Source organism: Rana temporaria, chromosome 2, assembly GCF_905171775.1.
Source record: "Rana temporaria chromosome 2, aRanTem1.1, whole genome shotgun sequence".
Taxonomy (NCBI): domain Eukaryota; kingdom Metazoa; phylum Chordata; class Amphibia; order Anura; family Ranidae; genus Rana; species Rana temporaria.
Window position 1 is genome coordinate 170,807,903 of NC_053490.1, and position 25,957 is coordinate 170,833,859.

At 43.9% G+C, this 25,957-nt stretch overlaps 1 protein-coding gene across 2 annotated transcripts in view; it reads right to left on the reverse strand.

Moving 5' to 3' along the window:
• LOC120929700 (E3 ubiquitin-protein ligase MYCBP2-like) overlaps positions 1-25,957 on the reverse strand; it is a 138,976-nt gene that overhangs the window by 42,483 nt on the left and 70,536 nt on the right. For both annotated transcript variants that reach the window (XM_040341405.1, XM_040341404.1), the window contains exons 3-8: positions 8,441-8,656; positions 6,993-7,146; positions 3,682-3,878; positions 2,006-2,248; positions 1,530-1,601; positions 85-181 (exon numbers count right to left, since the gene is read on the reverse strand). In XM_040341405.1, the coding sequence (XP_040197339.1) occupies positions 85-181; positions 1,530-1,601; positions 2,006-2,248; positions 3,682-3,878; positions 6,993-7,146; positions 8,441-8,656 (979 nt within the window). The remainder of the gene's footprint in view (positions 1-84; positions 182-1,529; positions 1,602-2,005; positions 2,249-3,681; positions 3,879-6,992; positions 7,147-8,440; positions 8,657-25,957) is intronic.

The following is a 25,957-nucleotide window of genomic DNA, read 5'->3' on the forward strand; positions in this document are numbered from 1 at the left end:
TTTAGAATAATTATTCCTAAAAACACACGGTACCCCAAGCTAAATTATCCACTGAGAAAGCGCAAAATCACAAAAGCAGCCTACCTGGCACTGTTACTGTTCCATCTTGTTCCAAAGTCTCTGGGTTAATCCTTATGGCTGTCACACTGTGATTGTTCACATCTCTGTAGAGCAAATAACCCTAAAGTAAAGAAGATCAAGAAGTAGGTCATTTTCAGTACGACAATAGATAGGCCATAAGCGCTTATGGGTGATGTCACTGCTTCAGGCTTTACAACCCGTAGTGGAGCGTCTACTTCTCCCCTGCAGCGGTCATTGTCTGACACAGGGAAACAGGGATGCACAAATCATATTGGCCAACGACTGACACATGCAGTTAAGGGAGCAGGGCAGGATTAAGACAAACGCTGTGACACCTAAAACATGGTGTGGTCTTGGCACGATTTATTGTGGGGTAAAGCAAAACACGTGAAGCTTAACGCCCAAAAAGGAGAAGCAACGTCTTTTGGGCGGCAAGCTTTATTCAAAGCAATTTGCTGTGCAATAAAATCGCAAAAAAAAAAAAAAAAAAAAAAAAAAGATTGCGAGCAGAATTGCATTGATTCTGTCACAGTTCCAAAAAGCCCAGATGCGGATGGAGCCTAATAAAGCAGACACCAGAGCTTGATTTGGCTGCTCAGCATGGGCTCGTACTGAGCACCCGAGCGCTTTCGTGTGCAAGGATAACCTGAAGAAATTACGTTTTTTTCTCATTAGGGCCAGCCCCTCATTACTTCTTCTGAGCGTTGAGAGCACCTTTACTGACTAGCACCCAAATCGGTGCTTGTCACACTGCAAGCTCTCTCACCTCTCTGATAGTCCCGGGTGTGGTGCTGGAGACAGGCAGGGAGAAGGGTAGGAGATCAACAGCACAATGTTAAAACTATTTAAATACTGTTTTGGTTAAAAAAAAGTTGCTTTTTAATCAAGACAAGTCGTCCCCCCCTTTTCCCCCCTTCCCACATCCGAGGGGGGAACATTTGACCACACTGAAGTAGGTAATAGGCAAGTACATACATCATTCTTATCCTTCAATAATCACACTACATCCAATAAAAGGGAACCAATGGGTCATTGAAATGCAGTCATTGTACTAAGATGATAGGTAGAACACTTGTAACAACGCAACTAAATCAGGAGGTGCTCAGCCAGGACTTTTTGCCTAGCAAAGTTAATATACATCATGGGGTACTATGCTCTACAAAATTACTTTTCCAGAGCCAGTGCTCTAATTGGCCAGGCCAGCTCAAGTATCAAGTAAACGAGCTGCAGTACTAAACACGAATAGGTAATTATGGTGCATTTCTATTAAAGCACAGCTTGCCGAAGCACTTGTATATAAACACCCAGGTGACTGTGGGTATAAGAGACTCATGAGGCCTTATAAAAAAAAAGGTTTTGAAGGTACTACAGCACTTTTATAGGACTTCGAATGGGTGGTGTATTGTGATGTTTTCTTAACTGCATGCAATGAAAAATCCTCAATGTACCTGAGCATAACCCAACCAAGACTTCTTTTCTCTTCTGCTCTGGATGCGGGACGTGGAATTGTAAATGTGGCCCTGGAAATGAAAAAAAATAAATAAAATCAACCTCAATTTAAATAAGCACACAGCTGCTTCTAGAGTCATACGGCTATTCATATTCTCAGCCCATGTCACATACTGCAATCAAATACATGCCTTAAATTACCTTAGTACAGAATCGTGACCAAAAAAAAAGATTTAGTATCCAAAAGATCAATACAGCAAACGGAAAAATAAGGGTATGGTTTGGCAGCAAGATCTCATTGATCTTTCTGGTCTACTAAAAGATACATAGATGAAATATATCAACCAAAGGCAGAAAATCTATAAAATTCAGGTCAATGGGTGATCACTGTAGGTCCTCCCTTAAATTTACAACAAAAAAAGCTTGAAAATCATCCAAAGTGCCCTCAGCAAAGCAGAAGACAGATTATACTCACCCTCACTGTTCCACTGTATCCGGAACCAATTTTGTAAAGGCCATCTTTGCATAAAAGATAGAGGAAGAAGCCATCACTCTGAAGGAGGCACTGGTCGTCTTCATCGACAGGGATCTCTTTCAGAGACCATTTTTGCATCAAGGCAGCCTTTTTAATCCCACTTGTAAACCAGTCCTGGATCTGAATTTTACCCACCAGAACTGCTTGAACACTCCGCTGCAGAGAGTTCAAAATGATTGGCACCTGTCACATATGAAAATAAAAAAGGTTACGTTTGGGATGTAAGGCAGAACAACACAGAAGTAAAATATGGGTGAAAAACTGGTTCTTTCTAAAGAAAACCTACACCTGAAAAGAAGTAGTCCAGAATATGTAAAAAGGTGTGATGGCCCTTATCAGATATGAATATTTAATACGACAAATACAAAATATATTCAATGCATGAGTTTGTCCATACATATGTGCTTACTGAACACATTCTCCCCCCTGACATACACCCACCAGTCATTCACACAGATGTATCAGGCCTTTAATCATTTTATTAACTTACATTTTCTAGTTCAGCTAAAGCAGGGGTCTCTAAACTTTTGAAACAAAAGGGTCAAGTTACCCTTGTGGAAAACTGCTCCGTTATCAGATGAATGGAAGCTTGACATTCTTTTTGGGAAGCAGAGGTGTGGTGTCCTCTGGGCTAAAAAGGAGGGACCTCCTTTTAATTTTCAGCACAGAGTTCAAAATCCTGCATAGGGTTGCAGTAATGCATATGAAATGGACAGCTTGCACATCTAAAAAAAGGCACTATAAATGCAGAGATATCCAGGCTTTGGAGCAGCGTATGCTTCCATCCAGAGGATGTCTTTCAGGGCATGACTTGCATTTTTCAGTGGGACAATACTAAAGTGCATACTGCATCCAAGACAACAGCATGGCTTCTTGATAGAAGAGAATTGGTGCTTAACTGACCTATATTGGGCAAAAATTGGGTAACATTCCTGTCCTAAAGCACCAGCAACTGGCCTCAGTTACCAGACCTTTACAGAGTGTTTAAAAAAAAAAAAAAAAAAAAAAAAGGGGGGGGGTGCTACACAGTGGAAACACCATCACTGAAAACAATCAACTTAAAGCATAACCATGTGTCATAACAGGTTTTTATTACCATCGACCCTGGTACACACTGGAATCAAAAAGTAAAATACATGGTAGTTGGAGGATTTTTTAAGTAAACCTTTTTACTTTAACTATTCACTTTTTACATCAGCTAAAATGGCAACAGTGGACAGGACAAAAGTGAACTGCATTAACAGTGTTAAAGAAATAGGTGAAAAGGCGCAATGCCCTTTTAGCCATTAAAGCAAAAGCTAAAAATTTTTATCAAAATGTTAAATTCTTTTGGTTTGAGAAGAATCAATGCAGAAACAAGGAGTACCCCCAGAGAGGACCCTGGCTCTCACTAATACAATTTCTGCTTCCCTATAGAAGTTATTGCGGTCCTAATCCACCTGACCATGTTATTTCAGACTCTCCAAACCAGGCGATTCTCAGTCTTTAAAATGCTTCAATTTCATTTATATATACACGCACACACTTTTTCTTGTAGTCAAAATTCTATGCATTTAATTTCAACATTACTCAATTATTTTAATGAACTGCATCACGTTTGGGGATAAAAGTTTTACCTGAATGGTTTGGCATGCATGGCTGCCATTGTTGGTAAGAATAGCCGAAATGGCTTGAAGGGTTTTTCCCGTTTCTCCCCATGCTACCACCAGACTGAATAGGCAGGAACAGGAAAGTGCAGTTAGTGACTGTCCGGTGGAGTCATTGGCTCCTGTGCTACGAACAGTGATTTCCAGAATAAGTTGAAGAAGAGATTCTGTGAACACAAAACATCACAGGTAAGGCATATATAAAGACAGCAAGTTCGATACTATATATAAAAAGGAATTTCAGACTAATATCTCAATTAAAAATGCAAATGGTTTGTTAAAGTGTTGGTAAATCCAGGACATTGCATTTCCATGTTGTGTACTGCGGGATACCAGATATAGGGAATGCAATTATTTTAGGAAATATAAACAGCTAAATACCTTTTCTCATCAGCAGTATATAAGGGTCTTGGGACCATCAGGGTCTGGTTAAAGTTTGTAGGAGGAGTTGACTTTCCTATGGGGCTGCAGGATCCTGGACCCTTTGTCTGGACAGTGCGAATGGGCCCTGTGTTGATCACATGCACCCACCCAAGAGGAAAAAAACAACTCTCCAGCAATACACACCAAACTGAGCATGTGCAGTGTGTGCCTTAAAGGCTCTATCAGCAGATGGATTGGGGGTGTTCCATCAGCTATGGCAACCTGTCAAATGGTAACGGAAGGGATTTCTCGCCGCCATCTTGCTACAACCACACACTTCCATAGTAAGGATACACTGAGAAAGGGGAAAGCAGACCTCTTGTTACACCCACTGGCGTTTTGCATTTTACACCTTTTAAACAGTAAAGGGAGTTTATATCGTGAAATACAGTACTTAGAACTCCGTATGAATGTTTAGATGTTAAAAAGCAGCGAACTGGCAGATTAGCAAACCTATGAGATGAGCAGGCTTGCCACTGCTTTTAAAATTCCAACATCTAACCAGTCAGATGGAGTTCCAAGTACTGTATTTCACTATATAAAATTCACTTTACTGTTAAAAGTGTAAAATTCAAAACTCCAGTGGGTGTAACAAGATATCTGTTTTTTCCCCTTAGTGTATCCTTACTATGGAGGAGTGCAGAGTGTAGCAAGTTGGCAGCGACAGAACGTCACTTCTGTTTCCAATTCTGATGGAACAGGGGCAGTAAATAGGGAGGATCAGAGAAGACGGGATCAAAGGGTCTTTTTTGCAATGTGGTAACTAGCCAGAAATCGTTTAAAACGGACATACAGAAAAAGTGAAGATATGCCGTCATATAAAACATATTTAACATGGATAATCGTGATTTAAACACACTTAAAATATGCAGTTTGCTTTGAATTTCTCAGAACTAATGCATTTCTGGGCTGTAACATTGCCTTGACAACCCCGTTGCTGTAGCTAGATATCTGCAGTGTAAAGTCACTGAAGGAAGATCATGCCTGTTCCTGCGCTTGATACTGTAATTGTAATTCTCACCAGAACTCAAGTGTCTTCCCGAGCACCGCAGTGCCAGTTGTTGGAAGAAATTACTGTGCTGCTTATTTTTGTAAAGAGCCTGCTGGAGAAGGTGCTGTACCCAAGGAACCTGCAGAAAAACTCAGACCTTATTTTTTTGACCTACTGGGCTACAGGTGGGCACTGCATTGACACAACGCAAGTTGGTTCAGGGGAAAATGAGCTGCAGGGGCTTTAAAAGTCAGCAATCGTTTTAAGTTGATCCCTGTTTTAGAGGAAAGATTTCATAAAATAGGCCTGTATATGTCTGCATAGTCCCCAATTTCAGGACAAAGTCCCTCTTTCCTCATTTTGGTCTGATCTCTATATATTTTTATAAAATGCACCACTTAAGGAACAGTGTTTAACAATGCTAAACCTTTTATCCGATTTCTAAATTGCTGCATTTGTAAAAGCCAGTATAAAAAGGAATAGTAGTTTAAAAAAGGACTTGTGGGTTTAACTAATAATTTTTTTGTACAACTTTCCTTTAAAGGGGGCATGGCAGAGTGTGCCGTATACCTACATACTTTCTAAAAGGTGTCCCTCATTCCAATCTCAAGAAGTTGGGAGGCATGTGTCTGGACTGCAGTAAAGTGGAGTCCAATTGACGCACACAAAATCCCCACTAATCACTACAAAACATTACATTTATAAAACTGGTTTTGGTAAATATTTTGAGCTTAAATTAAATATGACCTATTAAATACAGGACAACAGAAACTCTGCTTTTCTGCCTTTAGTAGTGAACTTTTTCACCTCTAAGAATGCCATTGACCTAGATCCTCTGTAGAACATGTGTAATAGTGAGTCTCTCATGTTAACATTAAACCCCCATGATAACTTAAATATCAAAAGGCTTTTTTTTTGTGGACAGAGTTAGGAGGTATTAAAACACCTGTCAGTTTTTATTGCCTGTATGTCCCCATTAGGGCGATTCACCCCATGTGTCATGTTTACTATTATTGAAAGTAAAAGAAAATCCCAAATTTTGGGTTGTCCCCAGAAAAGTAATAGAGGGGAAAATCTTCCAAATTGGGACGCTTACTTACTTTTGGTTCTGACAGACAATGGGACAGAAACTGAAGGGAAATTTACACAAAGGACACAGATGGCCAAAGAGAAGGTTAATCCTCTATTATTCTACTTTGGAGGCTCTGTTCACACTTATGCGAATTGAATGCGCATAGCAGGAGAATGTGACTGAATCTCTATGAAGCCGGTTCACATATCTCCACAGCAGGTCTGGTGCCCAAAATCGGACATGAAAACTGTGGACCAGCACCCACCGGACCCCCTGCTGTGCGACGGATGCAGAGATAGTGTGAACTGAGTCTAAAGGAGAAGTACAGCCAAAGCTTGTTTTGCTGTACTCCTGTGGATCACAGGAGTGCAGTTTGTTTTGCAGTTTTGTGATCCGTTTTCAGCTGACAGCGTGCTGAAAACAGGCTGACATCACTTAGCCGGTCCAGCCTGGGGAATGATCGCGAGAAAATTGGCAGGATCCACTCAAATGCCTGGATCGGCACCTGGCTCAGCCTCTCGGTAAGCAGCCAAGAGCCATCCGCCCCCATCCCCTCAACAGCCCAGTGCTCCAGTGAGAACTGGAGAAGCAGAGCAGACAACGTTCTTCTTTAGAGCACATTCAGACCATGAGCAAATGCGGTGCAAGTCTGTCACTGCATACATAAAGTCGTTGATAGATTCTGGCATCTTTGGGCATTACCAGGAACCCCACCGCGCGTGTGTGCGTTTATAGAAAATAATGACAAATGTTCAATAAAACGCTAAGAGCACTCTGGTTTGTGTCTAGCCTTACCCAACACTTCTGGGGGTTCCGATTGGAGTCCCTCTGGCTGTTGACCCTGTAGTATATTGAGAAGGGCTTGCAAGCTCCTCAAACACAGTGATGGGTGGGAAAAGCGCGTCTCCTTTATCAACTCAAACACTTCACATAAACCTATTTCAATTATCTGAGGAAAAAAGCAAAAGGAAACAGTCATTAAAATATTTGAATTAAGAGTGTGCAGCATTATAAATATAAAAAAGGACCGGAAAGTTCATAGACCTTGTATGGAATTTGCCTTTATTAAATTTGTTTCACAGTTAATTTATCACTGCATTTATACCAAAATAAAATTGCAGACATGGTTTTATCCACTGAAGAAAACACACAAACACACACACACACACACACACACACACACTAATGGATAGAAAGGACTGTGCAGAATGAAGGCAGACTGAATCTGGAGTGTAGTAGATGAGGGCAGGAAAGGAACAATCCCATACATTATGTCCAAAAAGCAAACCAAAGAAAGTCGAGAATATGCAAAGTTATAGGATTACGCTACATGCATAGGTGACAGGACATACTGTATATGGGATAAGCTGAATGTTGGATACAAAACTTCTAAAAAGGCTCTTAAAGTGGCTGTAAATTCATTACAACCACTTTTTGCTACAGGTAAGCCTATAAGGCTCAGGCCAATCACAGTGCCGGAGCCTGCGATATCTAGAAGTAACTCCAGGAGCGATGTTGCCACCTGGAGTGGTGTACGAGGACCAATGCGGGCGCTTCAATCCAGGAAAAGCAATTAATAATGATCGAGTATGCTATGCTTTTGTCCATTGTTGGAATGACGCGATGCATGGACCGATATCCACGACGTCAGCAGAGAGTGGACTTCAGACCGCTTTCTGCTGAAAAAACGGGTCACAAGAGTGAAAAATGAATTGTATTCCTGTGTTCCATAGAAGCCCAGCCAAAACGAGCTTTGGCTGGACTTCCCCTTTAACCACTTAAGGACCTTGGCTGTTTTTCAGATTTAGCGTTTACAAGACAAGTTTTTTTTGCTAGAAAATTACTTAAAAAATATATATAATGTTTGGGGGTTTTAACACCCTAGGAGAATAAAATGGCAGGAGAGCGCCGCCGATAATAGTGATCTTGCAGCGAATCCGCTGCAGAGACCACCGTTATCGTTAACAGGACCGCTCAAGAAAAAGATGGATATTTTGGTTGTGGCAGCAGCTGCTGCTGCTGTTACCGAGATATCCATCTTTAAAAACAGGACAAATATAGTCATGAGCGGGTCCTTAAGTTAATGTTCCAATACTTTTTACGTGAATATATATATATTACACACACACACACACACACATACACACACACACACATACATACACACACACCTCAACATAATGAGCAGACAATGCACCTATATTATACAATTTTATAATTTCACAAACATTGCAAGTACTTACCTTTGGAAGCTTAGTAGGTGGCTCTTTGGACTCCTCCTCTTCATCGCTGTCAGACTCCCCACTCTGTACAGAGTTCTTTGAGGATAAAAGAAGGGAGGTTTCTTTCCTCTGCCATTCCAAGACACAGTGACGGACATTGCAATAAACATTGAATGCTGAAGGGTTACTGTGGAGCTTGAGGTCGGGTATAAAAAGAGCATTTTCCAGGTTATCAGCCTAAAAAAAAAAAAATAATAATTTAAACACCCACCCTATTTGCAGTGTTCCAAGATTCCATGTAACAGAGGCCCTATGTGTTATTAAAACATAAGCAGACTTGGCTAAAGCAGTTGTACATAAAGAAAACCAGTGTTTATATTTAGCATCAACAGTGACGTAATATATTTATAGAACTACAAAATTGCTTGTACCAGCATTGCTGTATCACATGGAGCAAAAAAAGAATCAAATTATCACCAAGTTTCTAATTCAAAACTACCCTACAAAAAAAAAAAAAAAAAAGCAAGCAAAGTATCACATGATCTGAACTTTCCAGGAACAGTGTAAATGTTCCACATCAGGCTGCCGTAAGTGTTTTTACGGAGACCCTGGGCTGATTGCCTTTCAATGACACAGGAAAGCAGCAAGGCAAAAAAAATGCTGTACTCGTAAGCAGGTGCAGCATTTTATTGGGCATAAATGTCTGCACCTTGTACACAATTCTCTAAGCCTTTTACCTCAATTCCATCACATGTCTAAAATTGGACAAAATTGTTTTCCTTTAAAGCAGACCTGAACTCAACAAGGGAATACTTGCTATCCTACAGGAAACATCCAAAAGCATTAAAGAGCACCCGGAAAATGTACCGTCTTGAATGTCTCTAGAAAATAAGCCAGGGAACTTCCTGGCATGTGATCATGCCTAGGCATTCAAGTCTACTGCCTCATAGCCATTAATGCAATACGAGGGGCATTGCTGCCTCTGCCTGCTATCCTCACCCGTTTTTAGTGAGATTTCATAGCAGTACCGCGTTGCTTGTAAAGGGGAAATTGTAACAGAGGAAGTGCAGTGCATGCCTTTCCTTTGTTTCCATTGTGGATCTGTTCATTCTAATCTCTTCTGCTACTACTTGATCATTGGGCAGGTTTGACATGAGAAAGCAAAGCCCTGCTACTACAAAAGATGGCCACCATTACAGACACTGAACAAGGCATGGTAAACAACTGTAGGGAGCCCACATGCAATACAGTCAACCACTTAGGCCTTCTGCTTGCCTTGTTTGGGTTCAGCTTCCTCAAAAGACCATAAAAGACCATAGCAGTTCAAGAGCCCTGTAGTGTGAGACTTCAGCTCCCCATCCACTTATTTCGAAATGCTCAAAATTTTGAAATTCTGGACTTTAAACGACTGAAAAGACGTCCGCAGATAAAAACAGGTACAACTGAATGCATTTCATCAGGATCACCCGAGGCAAGTCACTTTACTGGGTATATGTAAGGGTTTACAACCAGTTTAAGTTGTACCTCAGGCAACCAGCTAAATATACACATGAAATCCATATAATGAATTCATTTTACCTTCCAAAAAGGGATTTTAATGTCTGTCCATCCAATTCTAGTTTTCACGCACCGCTGTCACAAAGCGCAGCCCTTCCTGGCATGCATGGGGGACCTGTTACTACTACTCTGCTGTAGTTTCACTTACCTCCATACTTTGACTGGACAGTGAAAGAAGGAGCACAAACTGCCCTGCATGTCTAGGAAAACGATGTATCAAACACAAGTGCAACAGGGCTTCCTACTACTCGACAGCTCATGCTGCCCATAGGATCCCTTTTTAGTGGGCTTTCCCCGATATCCTACCCTGCTGCAATTCGCACCCTGCATTGGGTCCCTCACTTTCATACCTTGAAGACCTGAACCCAGTGATATTTGGTTCAATCCAAGACAAACCATCTAAATTTTTAAGCCCCCCAACAAGTGCTTTAGGGGCTGCAATGAGGTTGGCAATGTCAAACATATTTAGTGGACATGACCTTGCCTTTACATTTTGATCTAAAATGGTATTTTCTACTCCATTGCACACCCATATACAAATCAATAGATGCTTCTGCATGACCATCTGAAATATCCCCTTTTATGAAGTCAAGACTCGATTGCATGGGTTTGTGATTAATGAGAAGCCTTCTAGTTTGACACCAGTATGGCTTTACTAAAGGTCAGGTCTCCATGGGCCATTAATAAGCCTATGTTGATGGACCCTTCCTAGCTTAAAAATCCACAATATTTATGCATTATAGCTATGTGCATGAGAGGCATGCCACTTCTTCCTCTATCCCCTCCTTTTTCTACCTGCTCAACTTCAGACTGTACCACCTTTTATTCTCTTTGATCTCTTAACTCTAAAATGTTTACATATCTTTGTTCCCCTTACCCACTTTGAGCAGAGGATCAGGTATACCTGCCCTCCACTTAAAGCGGTGGTTCACCCTGCAGAACAACATTTCAGCATACAATTCGGCATCGTAGCGCGAGCTACAGTATGCCGGTCTTACATTTTTTAACCCCGTACTCACTGTTTAATCGTACATAGACGATTCCGTCTGCCGCGGGGAATGGGCGTTCCTAGCAAGAGGGAGGGTGATTGACGGCCGACTCTGGCACGTCACGCTCCCCGAAGACAGCCGGAGTAGGTCTCGGCTCTTCACGGCGCCTGCGCACAGGCTATGCGCAGGCGCCGTGAAGAGCCAAGCCTATTTCGGCTATTTCCGGAGAAGCGTGACGCGCCAGAGCCGGCCGTCAATCACTTTCCGTCTGGATTGGAACGCCCATTCCCCGTGGGCAGACGGAATCGTCTAGGTCGGATTAAACAGTGAGTACGGGGATAAAAAATGTAAGACCGGCATACTGTAGCTCGCGCTACGATGCCGAATTTTATGATAGAATAAAAAAAAAAAAAAAAATTTTTATTCTAGGGTGAACCCCCGCTTTAAGTTTAAAGGCAAGCTTGCCGATGAGCTTAGTACTCACCCTTATTCTCAGGGTGGATTTGATTAAAACCAAGTCAATTTAAAAATCACTAGTAACAAAGCTTGATTTAAAATCATAATTTGTAGAGAGCAACCGTCATCTGTCCCGCAGCGGCTCCTCCTCTGACCTGCTGTTCACTCACTGACAGTCCCATTCACTTTAATGACATGGCTGGTGATACGGCAGAGACACAAGGTGAAGGACGTGGCAGCAGGTGAGTGGATGCCAGCTAACAGGCACGTCATGATGGATCTGAAATGACGACAGGTGCTCTTTAACCACTTCAGCCCCAGAAGATTTTACCCCCTTATGACATGACATTTTTGCGATATGGCACTGCGTCGCTTTAACTGACAATTGCACGGTTATACGATGCTGTACCAAAAACAAAATGGATGTCCTTTTCCCCCCACACAAATAGAGCTTTTTGGTGTTATTAGATCACCTCTGCATTTTTTGCACTATTATAAATTTTATATATATATATATATATATATATATATTAAAATAAATCACAGCTATAATAAATATCCCCCCAAAAAATTATAAATCAGTTTAGATTTTCGTGCATGGGATCGCGTGTGGCCCGCTGACATATCGGCCATGTGCATCTGTTCCCCCGCGCCTAAAAAGGAACCAACGTACAGGCATGTTGATTCGCGGAAACAAGCCGACCTGCCCCCATATAATGGCGGCTGGTCAGCAAGTGGTTAAACTTAGACTCATTCTTGCTGGTATTTAGAATCTTTAATATTTGCAAACAAAATTAAGGTTTCCCATTTAGAATAAGTTGTCAGATTAGTAAAACAGCGATATCATAATAGATTTTGGGTTAATCACACATAGTTGGAGAACTACTCAAATTATTTTTACTTAAAACATTGCCAGTGCATGTCATCTCAGCTTGCAGAGCTTGGATTGAATGAGTTTACCAAAAAAATAAATCATGCAGAATATACAGCTTCATAAGCTCCATTTCATGCTGAATAAAACAAAAATTAATATAACTTAAAATAGAAAAAAAAAAAAAACTACTAAAATAAAATTTGATAAAACAAAACCACACAATTTGATTGAAATCCCCCCCCAAAAAAATCCGATTTTTTTTTGATAAAAAATACATTTTATCCACCCTGCCTTATTCTCTACTCTATCAGCATGCCCATTGCACTGCAGCGATGGTCTCCTTATGCTGCTTCTCCCTCCCCCTAGTTGTGCTCTGTTGTACAAAAACTGCAAGTGGCTCATACCAAGACAAATTAAAGCGGAGTTCCGGCCACAATTTCACTTTTTAAATATAAATACCCCTGAACTACACAAGCTTAATGTATTCTAGTAAAGTTAGTCTGTAAACCAAGGTCCGTTTTGTTAGGTTGTTACAGCATTTAGACACTTTATAAAATAGAAATTGACTGGGGCCATCTCAAGTGTGGGCATCATGAAGCCAGACTGTATGACTTCCTGGATTTCAGCCTTGCAGATCTCGCTCAGTGCTGCACAAGCAATGTAATAGTTTTCAGATCAGGTTTCAGCACCTGTACTGTCCAAGTCACACGATTCTTTGAGACTGGGGAGTGCACAGACTCCTGGAAAGTTACACCCACTACATTCCCAGGAGTCTGTGCGGTGAAGCTTAAGCACCTAGGTGCAGGAAGAGGGAAGATTAACTATTCTGCCTAGCAACAACACTTTGAAGGCATCTAAAAAAAAAAAAAAAAAATAAAAAAAATTCTTAAAGGACTAATGATTTTTTTAAAAACTACTGATGTAATGTTATATTTATGGGTGGAACTCCACTTTAAAGGTCCATACATTTGAGATGTAATTAAAGAGTTGCACAAATTTTTGTCTTTCATATCTCCCTGGAGAAAAGCTTTACTTTTTTTAAATTAGAAACCTGAAGCACCAACTAAATCCATACAAATCCTAGTACAGCAAGGGATGCTGGTGACTTATCTGAAACCACTACTCTTCTCAGTTGTATAAAAATGCAGTTTCTCTTCTACACTTACCAGGAACACAAACGAGTGCTAGAATTTATTCAGAATGACAAACGCTAATAAAGTACCAAGAATTGCAAATATATCATCTGTTTGCATAACTTGCGGAATTAGTTGCCGCTTATTTTGCCTGGAAAAGCTGAATATTCCTTTTATTGTTAAAATGCTTTGGGCATAAAAAAAGGAGAGAACGCACACCATATCTTTTACATTTTCCCGCTATTTCTTTTGTAGGTTTGTATATAAACTGCATGCACCATGTTAGGAAGAATTACAATATTCATACAGAAAACATTAAAAAAAGTGCATGCTGTAGTGCATCCAGCAATAAGGTGACAGTTCTAAAAGTTAACGTTCATGTCATGGCTGCCCCGTCTACTGGCTAGCCAACAAGACCCAAAATAAGTCTTAGTAATTAGAGGGTGAAAATGTGTTAATGGACAGATCAGGAGACAATCGTCTCAAATCCATGGATCACTCCAAGAACGATCTCCCTGGCGGTTAGTAAACTAGTCAGGCACAATGAAATAAGTGTAATCATGGCATAGCTGGTTAGATGAGGCTTCTAACTGGATGGATAGGTGGTGATTTGGGCATATTTCCAAGAGAGTGCTCAGTTTGATATCCGTCTCCAAGATGATGTAATGGAGAGGGGTAGACACTCCAGCTATCAGATAATGGACAGCATATTAGCTGAAAGTAGCAATTGCTTATTACACCAATTCAATAGCTTCAGATTCCTGGGCTACAACATACTAGTTCCTAGGGCTGTGGCATTTCTGCAGGGAAGTTAAACAGATTCACGTTCGTTATTTAGAAATGATTATTCAGTCTAGCTGGTTAGGAACATCAGCTACAATTTAAGACCTGTTTAAGGAGGTTCCTTGTAAAATGGTTTACTGATATTCAAAGTCAATTCTAAAGGCTGAACATAAATCTTTTTGTTGTCAGCCAGCGGACACACACACACACACACACACACACACACACACACACACACACACAAACTAGGTGGATTTTGGAATCCCCCCCAATCTAACAACTTTGGTACTTCAGTCAAAATAACAAAAAAGGGGGGGGGGGGGGGGGACAGCCACATGCTGATCGAAATACAGTGGGGCAAAAAAGTATTTAGTCAGCCACCAATTGTGCCAGTTCTCCCACTTAAAAAGATGAGGCCTGTAATCATCATCATTGGGTATACCTCAACTATGAGAGCCAAAATGTGGGAAAACAAACCAGACAATCTGATTTGGAAAGAATTTGCCAATTATGGTGGAAAATAAGTATTTGGTCAATATCACAAGTTCATCGTAATACTTTGTTATATATCCTTTGTTGGCAATGACAGAGGTCAAACGTTTTCTGTAAGTCTTCACAAGGTTGTCACACACTGTTGCTGGTATGTTGGCACATTCCTCCATGCAGATCTCCTCTAGAGCAGTGATGTTTTGGGGCTGTCGCTGGGCAACACAGACTTTCAAATGCCTCCAAAGGTTTTCTATGGGGTTGAAATCTGAAGACTGGCTAGACCACTCCAGGACCTTGAAATGCTTCTTACAAAGCCACTCCTTTGTTGCCCGGGTGGTGTGTTTGGGAACATTGTCATGCTGAAAGACACAGCCACGTTTCATCTTCAATGCCCTTGCTGATGGGAGGTTTGCACTCAAAATCTCACGATGCCCCATTCATTCTTTCATGTACACGGATGAGTCCTCCTGTTCCCTTTGCAGAGAAACAGCCCCAAAGCATGATGTTGCCGACCCCCATGCTTCACAGTAGGTATGGTGTTTTGGTCGCTACTCAGCATTCTCTCTCCTCCAAATGAGTGTTCTACTTCGGTTTCATCTAACCATACGACATTCTCTCAATCCTCTTCTGGATCATCCAAATGCTCTCTAGCAAACCTCAGACAGGCCCGGACATGTACTGGCTTAAGCAGGAGGACACGTCTGGCACTGCAGGACCCGAGTCCATGGTGGCGTAGTGTGTTACTGATGGTAGCCTTAGTTACGTTGGTCCCATCTCTCTGCAGATCATTTACTAAATCCCCCCGTGTGGTTCTGGGATTTTTGCTCACCATTCTTGTGATCATTTTGACCCCACGGGGTGAGATCTTGCGTGGAGCCCCAGATCGAGGGGTAGATTATCAGTGGTCTTGTAGGTCTTCCATTTTCTAATTATTGATCCCACAGTTGATTTATTCACACCAAGCTGCTTGCCTATTGCAGATTCAGTCTTCTGTGCAGGCTACACAGGTACAGGTGCTAGGATCTTTGTAAACACTCGAGGTGCTGTGGCAAGCCTGAAGGGCAGTGTCAAACTGGAAATAACGGTCTTCTACTGTAAATCGCAGAAACCTCCTAGACTGAAAGATAGGTATGTGTAAATATGCATCCTTGATATAGATGGAGGCTAAGAAGTCTCCCATCTGAACCAAGGCTACTACCGAGCAGACTGACTCCATCCTGAAGGATTGTATTAAAGACGTTGGTTCAGGGATCTTGGGTCCAAGGATTGGCCTTATGTCTCTATTTGGCTTTAGAACCATGTGCAGGTTAGAATAAAACCCTGTGCCTCTTTTGGACAAAAGAACCTGTATCATCACTCCTTGATGCACCAACTGCTCTAGTGCTTGAAACAAATTTTTGAGGATCCGCAGGAACATTTTATCTTGTAACCCTCCAATTCCAGCTTGTAACCACGGCACACTGGTGAGGTGACCCACTCGTCCTGCACCACTGTTCTCAAAATGGCTGCAAATTGGAGCAGCCTCCCCCCCCCCCCCCGTCCCCTCAAAAGGGGGACTTGGTGCCAGGTTTAGAAGAGTTCTGGGCCCAGGGTTTTTTCTGGCCCTAGCCCTGTGACATACCCCTGGTTCTAGCGCCCTGTTAGCAGCAAGACTGTCTTGCTGAAATACTTGAGGAAGTCCGAGACTTTAAAACGAGGGATGCCTGGTCCTTCAATTTATAGAAAGTAAAGAACTTTTTCTACCAGAAATCTATTGCATGCATTTGTCCAGATCACCAAATGAACATTCCCCATGAAAGGCGAACCCTGGCCATAACTTCTTACAGGGAAGCTCAGCTGACCAGTTCTTAAGCCACACAAATCTGCGCATGTGTAGACAGGAAATCTGCGCATGTGTACGGCAACACACAGCGCTTGAGAAATATCTGCCCTATTTTCAGCAAGATCATCCTCCTGGTAAGGCTTGTAAGGCCATTTGGCCTGATTCTTTAAGGACTGGCAGACTCCAATTGCTGGGACAGCTGGCTAAATAGCTGAACTGACCAAGGAAAAAGGAAGCCTTTAACCAGATGCTGCCCGCCCACTGCCATGATGGCTCTCCTGGGCCAACGTCATGACAGCAAACCATTCAAGCAGGGCAAGCGTGCAATCACGTGCGCGCAGTCCTGCACTGTCTGCGTGTCCCCAAGACACAGCGCGTCACCGACAGGGGGGTGAACAGCCATTGGGCATGGCCGTTTAACACATGATCAGCCAGATTATGTCACGGCCGATCACAAATGGTACTCCCTTTTGCAGACGGTGCATTCATGCAAATCGGGAGCTCACTGAGAGGTCATGTCGGCTGAAACGACAGCCAATGGCTGGCGGCCGTTTACCACTTGATTGGCTGTGGTCCATTCCCAGCCGATCACTAAATGTAAAAAAGAGGTTACAATCCTTTATCGGCTCTTCTCTCCTCACAGTTTCCAATGTGAGAAGAGCCAGGAGCAGCGCATTACAAACCCCCCCCCCAATTGCAGCCAACAGTCACCACATCAGTGCCCCAGTCGTCACTCGTCAGTGACCCTCATCTGTCACCCATCAGTCCCATAAAATGCACTGGTCACAGGTCCGTTACCATCACCCATCAAATCGCCCATCAGTGACAGTCATCTACCACCCGTCGCAAAGCGCACTCAAGAAAAACGTCCAAGAGTTTACCGAGGAGACATTCTAGATCCTCTTTGACTGAGATCAGCGGGGTTCTGAGATTCAGATGCCAATTCCAAATAATGAATCAAATTCAGAATTTAAACAGGTCGATCGTAGTGGATCAGCAAATGAATCAGAGGAAGAATGAAGCCCTCTTAAAAGGGCATGGCGCTGTGGAAACCAGGCAGCCACCAGCAATATACCACAGAATCAAATTGCTAGGCCCAGTACCAGCGCTGCCGCATCAAGCCCAAGTACCAGGGCAGGAACTTCAAATTCCCCCCCAGCGAAAGACTGCAAGAAATGCCTAGGCCCAGTACCAGCACTGCCGCATCAAGCCCAAGTACCAGGGCAGGAACTTCAAATCCCCCCCCCCCCCCCCAACTACCACCACTGGAGTGACACTACATATCTTCCAGGTGGTAGTGCCAACCCAATATGTCTGCCTTGAGCTTGGGATCCGCAAGAAATCCCCCTTTCACCGCACAACCAGGTGTGTAGGCCAATACACAAGATTTTACAGAAATAAATTGTTTATTTTTGCCGGACACTTTGCTGCTGGGCATATAAATTGGTCTGGTCCACAAAGAATTGCAGCATATTGACAACAACCTCCAATCGTCATACGTCCATCTGTTCGAGTGGAGAGATTTGACTCTGGAGGAGTTAAAAATTTTTATGGGCCTTACAAAACAAACACATGCCCATTGATCCACCAACCCCATCCACCACATGCCCAGTTATTCTTCTGTAATGTCCAGGTCCCGATACGAGATGAATATGCGATGCCTTCATTTCAGCGACAACATGAACGGACCACACCTCTGCCTGCTACCTGGACCATGGAAAAAAAAAAAATCTGTAGCAAGAGGCAGTATGTTTATGAAGAACTGGAGAGCAGTACAATAATGTGTCTGCAGGTAACAGTATATATACCAGGACCAAATATTATGGCTGTGTCTGCCTGGACAATTTCTATGGACAATTTCTAATGCTTTGGCTGTGCCGATGATATCTTTGTGCCAACGATATCTTTGTGCCAACTATAGTCCATATCCCTGCCTGGATAAAACCATTGTTGTCGCTAAGCACACCGCTGCATGGAACAAATCTCCCCTCTGGACTACTAAAACCACAGGTAATGCTTTTTTTTTTACCCTTTCCTCAATAGAATTTATTTTGGAGTGCAATTTTTAGCATATACATGGTTTGATGTTAGAAATATGAGGGGCCTTCAAAAATGATAGGCTGTCAAGAAATTAGGTGTAATTTATGCTCCTAGAATGCCTGAAGGGGCTACTGAATGTTGGGCCTTTGTATGTGGCCAGTCTTTGTAAACGTCTCACACATGTGGTATCGCCATACTCCGGAGTAGTAGCAGAATGTATTTTGGGGTGTAATTTTTTGCCATGTACATGCTATGTGTTAAAAGTATCTTCTAAAAAAAAAAAGGGATTTTTAATACAGCTTACCTGTAAAATACTTTTCTTGGAGTACATCACGGGACACAGAGCGGCATATTCATTACTATATGGGTTATATGGAGTACCTTCAGGTGTTGACACTGGCAATCTCAAACAGGAAATGCCCCTCCCTATATAACCCCCTCCCATAGGAGGAGTACCTCAGTTTTGTAGCAAGCAGTATGCCTCCCAAAATGGTCCCCAAAGAGAGGGGTGGGAGCTCTGTGTCCCGTGATGTACTCCAAGAAAAGGATTTTACAGGTAAGCTGTATTAAAAATCCCTTTTTCTTTATCGTACATCACGGGACACAGAGCGGCATATTCATTACTATATGGGATGTCCCAAAGCAATGCTCACAATGAGGGGAGGGAGAACATCTCCAAGACAAAAGGATTTAATTTAGAGAAATACTCAAATCATAATAAATCCAACTTAGTTGAGAAAAATAATCTTAAATTTTAAATTTAACTCAAAAAAGAGGAGCCCCCGGAATCCGAGGGTCTCAAACTGCAGCCTGCAGTACTGCCTGCCCAAAGGCTGTATCAGTATTCCTTCTTACGTCCAACTGGTAGAATTTTGTAAACGTGTGGACAGAAGACCAGGTTGCCGCCTTGCAAACTTGAGCCATAGAGATCTGGTGGTGTGCTGCCCAGGAGGCGCCCATGGCCCTAGTAGAATGAGCCTTTAATGATACTGGAGGAGGCAACCCTTTCAAGCCGTAGGCCTGAGTGATTAATTGCTTAATCCACCTAGAAATGGTGGACTTTGCAGCTGCCTGCCCCTTCTTGGGCCCATCCGGTAATATGAACAGCACATCTGTTTTCCGGATCTTCTTTGTAGCTTTAAGATAGGCCTTCATGGCCCTGACGATATCCAAGGTATGCAGCAACCCTTCCTTTCTGGAAGTAGGTTTAGGGAAGAAGGATGGTAATACCAAATCCTGGTTCAAATGAAAACTGGATACAACCTTCGGTAGGAAGGAAGGATGAGGGCGGAGAACGACCCTGTCCTTGTGAAAAATAAGATATGGTTCCTTACAGGATAAGGCCGCCAGTTCCGATACTCTTCTTGCGGAAACTATGGCGACCAAAAATACTAACTTCCTTGTCAGTAAAACCAAAGGAATTTCAGCCAACGGCTCAAACGGTTGTTTCTGTAAACTTGACAGAACAAGGTTTAAATCCCACGGGCAAAGCGGGGATTTAACTGGAGGTTTAATACGCAAGACCCCTTGAAGGAAGGTCTTAACCAGCGAGTGGGTGGCCAGCGGCCGCTGAAACCACACTGACAGAGCAGAAATCTGTCCTTTGATTGTGCTTAATGCCAATCCTTTATCCACTCCTAGCTGGAGAAAACTTAAAAAACTCTATCAATGGTGAATTTGCGAGAAAGCCATCGCTTGGACTCACACCAGCCTACATAGGCCTTCCAGACCCTGTAATAAATCACCCTAGAGACCGGTTTCCTGGCTCTGATTAGGGTAGAGATTACTTTCTGAGACAGACCTCTACCCCTGAGAATCAGGGATTCAGCTTCCAGGCCGTCAAATTTAGATGCCGTAAGGCAGGGTGGAGGATCGGACCTTGCGATAGCAGGTCTGGCCGTAGAGGAAGAGTCCAAGGGTCTCCCACTACCATCCTTAAGATTAGTGAGTACCATGCCCTTCTGGGCCATGCTGGAGCTACCAGGATGACTGGTATGTGCTCCACCCGGATCCTGCTCAGCAGGCGGGGTAGTAACTGGAGCGGGGGAAACGCATAAAGAAGTTTGAACTGATGCCAAGGGCAAACCAACGCATCGGTTCCGCAGGCCATCGGATCCCTTGAGCGGGACATGAACCTGTCTAGCTTCTTGTTGAGTCTCGATGCCATGATATCCACGTCCGGCACTCCCCATCTTTGGCAGAGTGCTTGAAAGGTTTGTGGATGCAGAGACCATTCCCCCGGCAATAGAGTCTGGCGGCTTAAGAAGTCCGCCTGAAAGTTGTCCACTCCTGGAATGAATATTGCCGATATGCAGGGCACATGAGCCTCTGCCCATAGGAGAATCAAGCTCACCTCTCTGAGCGGCTTGACTCCTGGTTCCCCCTTGGTGATTTATGTATGCCACGGCCGTGGCATTGTCTGATTGAATTCTCACCGGGAACCCCTGCAATTTTGACGTCCAAGCCCTGAGGGCTAGTCGAGCAGCTCTGAGCTCCAAGATGTTGATGGGCAACTGCTTCTCTGGCGTTGCCCAAGTACCTTGGCGAGTGCAACCATCCAAAATTGCTCCCCAGCCCGTCAGGCTGGCGTCTGTGGTCACTATCTTCCAAGCCACTGGGCTGAAAGACTTCCCCTTCAGTAGATTCTGAGGGTCTAACCACCAACACAGACTTTGTCGGACTCTTGATGAGAGCGGCAACGGGATATCCAAGGCCTGTGGCCTTCTGCTCCATGCTGACAGGATGGCTGCCTGCAGGATGCGAGTGTGGCTCTGGGCGTATGGTACCGCCTCGAATGTGGCCACCATCTTGCCTAGTAACCTCATACATAGGCGAATAGTCGGTTCCTTCTTGCTTAGAACCAGTAGGATTAATTCCTTGATGGCTTTGACCTTCCTCAGAGGTAGAAACACTTTGTTGTTCTGTGTCTAATCTCATGCCGAGATATTCCAACTGCCTTGTGGGCAGGAAAGCTGACTTTTCTCGATTTAGGACCCAGCCGAACCTCTCGAGGTATTGGACCGTGAGGGCCACTGCTCGCTCCAAGCCAGGAGACGAGTGATCTATGACTAGGTCGTCCAGGTATGCTAGGATCGTGACCCCTTGGATCCTTAGTTTGGCTAGGATTGGAGCTAGGACCTTCGTGAACACCCGGGGGGCCGTAGCCAACCCGAAGGGGAGCGCCACGAATTGGAAGTGACGCGAAGCCACCATGAAGCGTAGATATTTTTGATGTGGCTGATAAATTGGAAGATGAAGGTAGGCATCCTTTATGTCTATGGACGCCATGAAGTCGTCCTTTTGGAGTGTGGTAGCTGCTGACCGCACGGATTCCATCCGAAATGAGCGGATCTTTAGGTATGTATTTACCATCTTTAGGTCCAAAATTGGCCTGACATCTCCATTGGACTTCGGGATGATGAATAGGTTGGAGTAGAAACCTAGCCCCTGTTCCAGGACTGGTACCTCTACTATTACTTCCTGGGAAAGTAGATGATTTAATGCCGACATTAATGCGGCTCCTTTCTCTGGATCGTTTGGAATCCTCGACTCCTGGAAATGAAGAGGAGGAAACCTTAGGAAATCTAATTTGTAGCCCGTGGCCACGGAAGACCGTACCCACTCGTCGGGAATGCTGGCTTCCCAAACCTCTGAAAAGAGTCGCAGCCTTCCCCCCACCTTCGTGGGTGGGGGCGCCCCTTCATAAGGTCGGCTTGGGGGCTGGTTTTGCTGGTTTGCGAACCCACTGCTTTCTGCCTCTAGCAGCCTGTCCTTGTGATTTGCTGTTGAAGCCGAAGTTTGCTTTCGCAGGAGGCCGTCGATACCGTTTGGCCTGAGAGGGCCCCTGCCCAGGGGAGTACTGTCGTTTAAACGCAGGCCCCTGAAACTTCCTCTTAGTTGGCAAGAGAGTACTTTTGCCATTTGAAATGGTTTGAATGTATTTATCTAGGTCTTCTCCGAAGAGTCGTCCTCCATGGAAGGGGAACCCTACCAGGAGCTTCTTGCATGGGGGCTCGGCCTCCCAGCTTTTTAACCATAAGAGTCTTCTCATATGGATAAGGGATAACGATAAACGTGACGCTTGCTGGATAGAATCCTTAATTGCGTCTACTGTAAAACATATGGCCCTAGGGACATCCGAAAATTCTTCTGCCTGCTGGGCAGGAATAAGTTTAAGCATCAGCTTAACTTGATCCGATAATGCTTGAGCAACCCCAATCGCAGCCACAGCTGGCTGTACTACTGCCCCAGCAGTAGTGAAGGAGTTCTTAAGTAGTGCTTCCAAGCGTTTATCAACTGGATCCTTGAATACCTGTATGTTTTCTACAGGGCATGTTAATGATTTGTTAATACATGAGATGGCTGCGTCCACTGCCGGAGTAGCCCATTTCTTGGAAAATTTATCTTCCATAGGATATAGGGCAGAGAATCTTTTAGGTGGTAAGAAGATTTTATCTGGCTTGTTCCAATCTTGGAACAAAACTCCCTCTAGTAGAGGGTGGATCGGAAATACTGCATTGCTTTGAGGCGCCCTCAGTGAGCCCAAAGCTGAAACCGTAGATACCTGGAGATCTGGTACTGGCAAGTTGAATGCATTATGGACCAAGTCCGTTAAGGCTTGAATCCACCAGCTCTCCCCTTGGGAGACTGCTCCAGACTCCTCTGTATCCGGATCCTCGATCCCTGAACCTACTTGGTCCTTGTCCAAGAGGTCGTCCAATTCCCCTGAGGAAAGGACCTCCTCTTCTGAGGGTCCGCGCTCGGGCGACGGAGATCTATTCCGCTTACTGCCCCGCATAGCTGCGGCTATCATTTTTCCCATGCTTTTCTGCATCTCTTTTAAAGAGGTGAGTAATACCTCCTCCGTGACCATCTTAGGGTTGGACTGACCCGCGCCAGCTCCAGCCCCAGATCCCGATGGCCCCAAGGCTCCCTGTGGGGAAAGCAGCGGCATAGCTTTGTCCGAGACCTCAGACTCTCTGGGGGAATCCCCACCTCTTGTACCCTCTGACCCGGATGCCATGGTACAATACCGAGGTACACCTGCTAGCTTATTGGTACCTGGGACTATAAATAGTTAAATGCCCAAACACCTGTTTGGGGGATAAAAAATGCTTCCTCTCCCCTAGATGACACTTGTTTTTTCTTTCCTAGATTTGAAAAAAAAAAAAAAATAAAAAGATTCTGTCCCCCTGAGTAGTATTGCAAGAAAAACTATGAGATGGAAAAGAAACAGCCTATTCCTAGGCTTGAAAACAGTCTTCTGAAGACTGCAATATTCTTTCTGGCCACTGTGTCCTCGGCGCCCCGTGCTGCCGTTCTGGTCTTTCCTCCCCAGTTCCAAAGTATTGAATGGAACAAACAAGGAAGGGCCGCCCCTTCCTTAAGCTACTGACCCGCCCTTCCCCCCCAGCAATCTCAAACAGGAAATGCCCCTCCCGACAGGGGGGGGGGGTTGGGAGGAAGGGACCTCTCTGCTCCAGCAAACTGCAGCCTGCAGCCTGGAACCACGAGGAGGTCAGCGTTTTGCCTGCTTTGCAGGCTCTGAGGAGGAAGACTGAATGGAGCATCGCCTGGAGGCTTGCAGGTAAGCATAGCTCTCTGACACACACATATACTTTTATATCACACAGGCCCCACTCAATGCTTTTCCAACACTACAAGGGAGGTCACATCTTATGGGGAATAATACATATAGAGCCATCCTATCTTTATGATATGTGACTAGTTTGCCAGATGCAGTGCATAACTTTAGGCATGTCCCCTGTGACCCCCCAGAAAAAACCTGCTAAGAACCAAGTTCCGCAAGTTTTCCCCTCACTTACCTGCTCCATGCCGCAGGACTTTGCCAAGCAAGAGGCCCAATCTTCCCCCATCTCGGTGGGGATGTCTAGACCTTCAGGCCCTGGGTTCCTATGAAGGATCCACTGTCCTGGGCCCATATAGCACTCTGGCAACAGAAACATTAGGCACCCAAAGGTTTCTAAGTTCTGGGCCCAGGGTCCAGCTCTCTAAAAAGAAAAGCATTATGGGCTATACCCCAAGGGTTTGGGGTCCGGTTACTGACCACTTTAGCGCTGAGGCTTTTTTGGACAGAACCGGTTAGCTCACCTAATCCCAAGGATGCGGAGGCAAGCTAAACCATGACTAACACCTAAGACACTGGCGTAAAAACTGAGGTACTCCTCCTATGGGAGGGGGTTATATAGGGAGGGGCATTTCCTGTTTGAGATTGCCAGTGTCAACACCTGAAGGTACTCCATATAACCCATATAGTAATGAATATGCCGCTCTGTGTCCCGTGATGTACGATAAAGAAATGTTATTTACTTTACATAAAAAAGTGGTTTCATTTTTTCCACATTTATGTCCCTAGAACACCCGACGGTGTTCCCTGCATGTTGGGCCTCTGTGTGTGGCCAGGCTGTGTAAAAGTCTCACACATATGGCATCGCCTTACTCAGGAGTAGAAGAATGTGTTTTGGGGTGTAGTTGCAAGCATGCATATGCTGTGTGAAAGAAATATATTTGTTAATGTCAAGTTTGAGCCAAAACAAAAAAACATACCTCACCCTGCGACTTACATTGAAATGTCTACTTTCCAAAAAGGGGTAATTTGGGGGGTAATTGTACTTTTCTGGCGTGTTAGCGTCTCAAAAAAAAAATGGTAGTCCTTCAGTACATCAGGTGTGATCAATTGTCAATGATTGACACCATAGCTTGTAGACCAACTTTCACAAAAACCAAATACACAAAATATACGACGAAAAAAAAAAAAAAATATATACAAAATTCTGTCTATTTAAAGAACAAAAAAAAAAAAAACCACACTAGCGATTAACCATTTAAAGACCACCCGCCAGCGTTTAAAGTCGGTACATTGAAGAGGAATACAGTTGCTAAGGAAGCAGCTAGCTGCCATAACCCCAGTATCCTCTTCAGCGGGCGGTCAGCTTTCAGATAAAGTGGTCTCTGCTGCGAATTCGCCGCAAGATCACCTATTAGTGGTGTGAAAGCTCCCCCCATCCCGCTCCAGTGCCCTTCACCACTTACTAGAGCCATCAGTAGCGGCAATGGGAGAAGAGTAAGGAGGGAGATGGCCCCCACATGTCTCCATACCATTGCAGGCAGAAGCGATGTCAAAACATAACTTCCGCCCATAGCTCTTAAAAACACTTTTTTTTTACTACATTTTAGTGCGTCTCAGATCTCTTATTTAAGAGGTCCTGTCATGAGACCTCTTAAATATGAGATCTGAGATAGATAGATAGATAGATAGATAGGAGATATCACACACACACACACACACACACACACACACAAGCAGTGCCCGCATATGCAAAGTGTTGAAACCACACATGTGAGGCATCAGTGCTAAAAAGGTAGAGCAAAAGC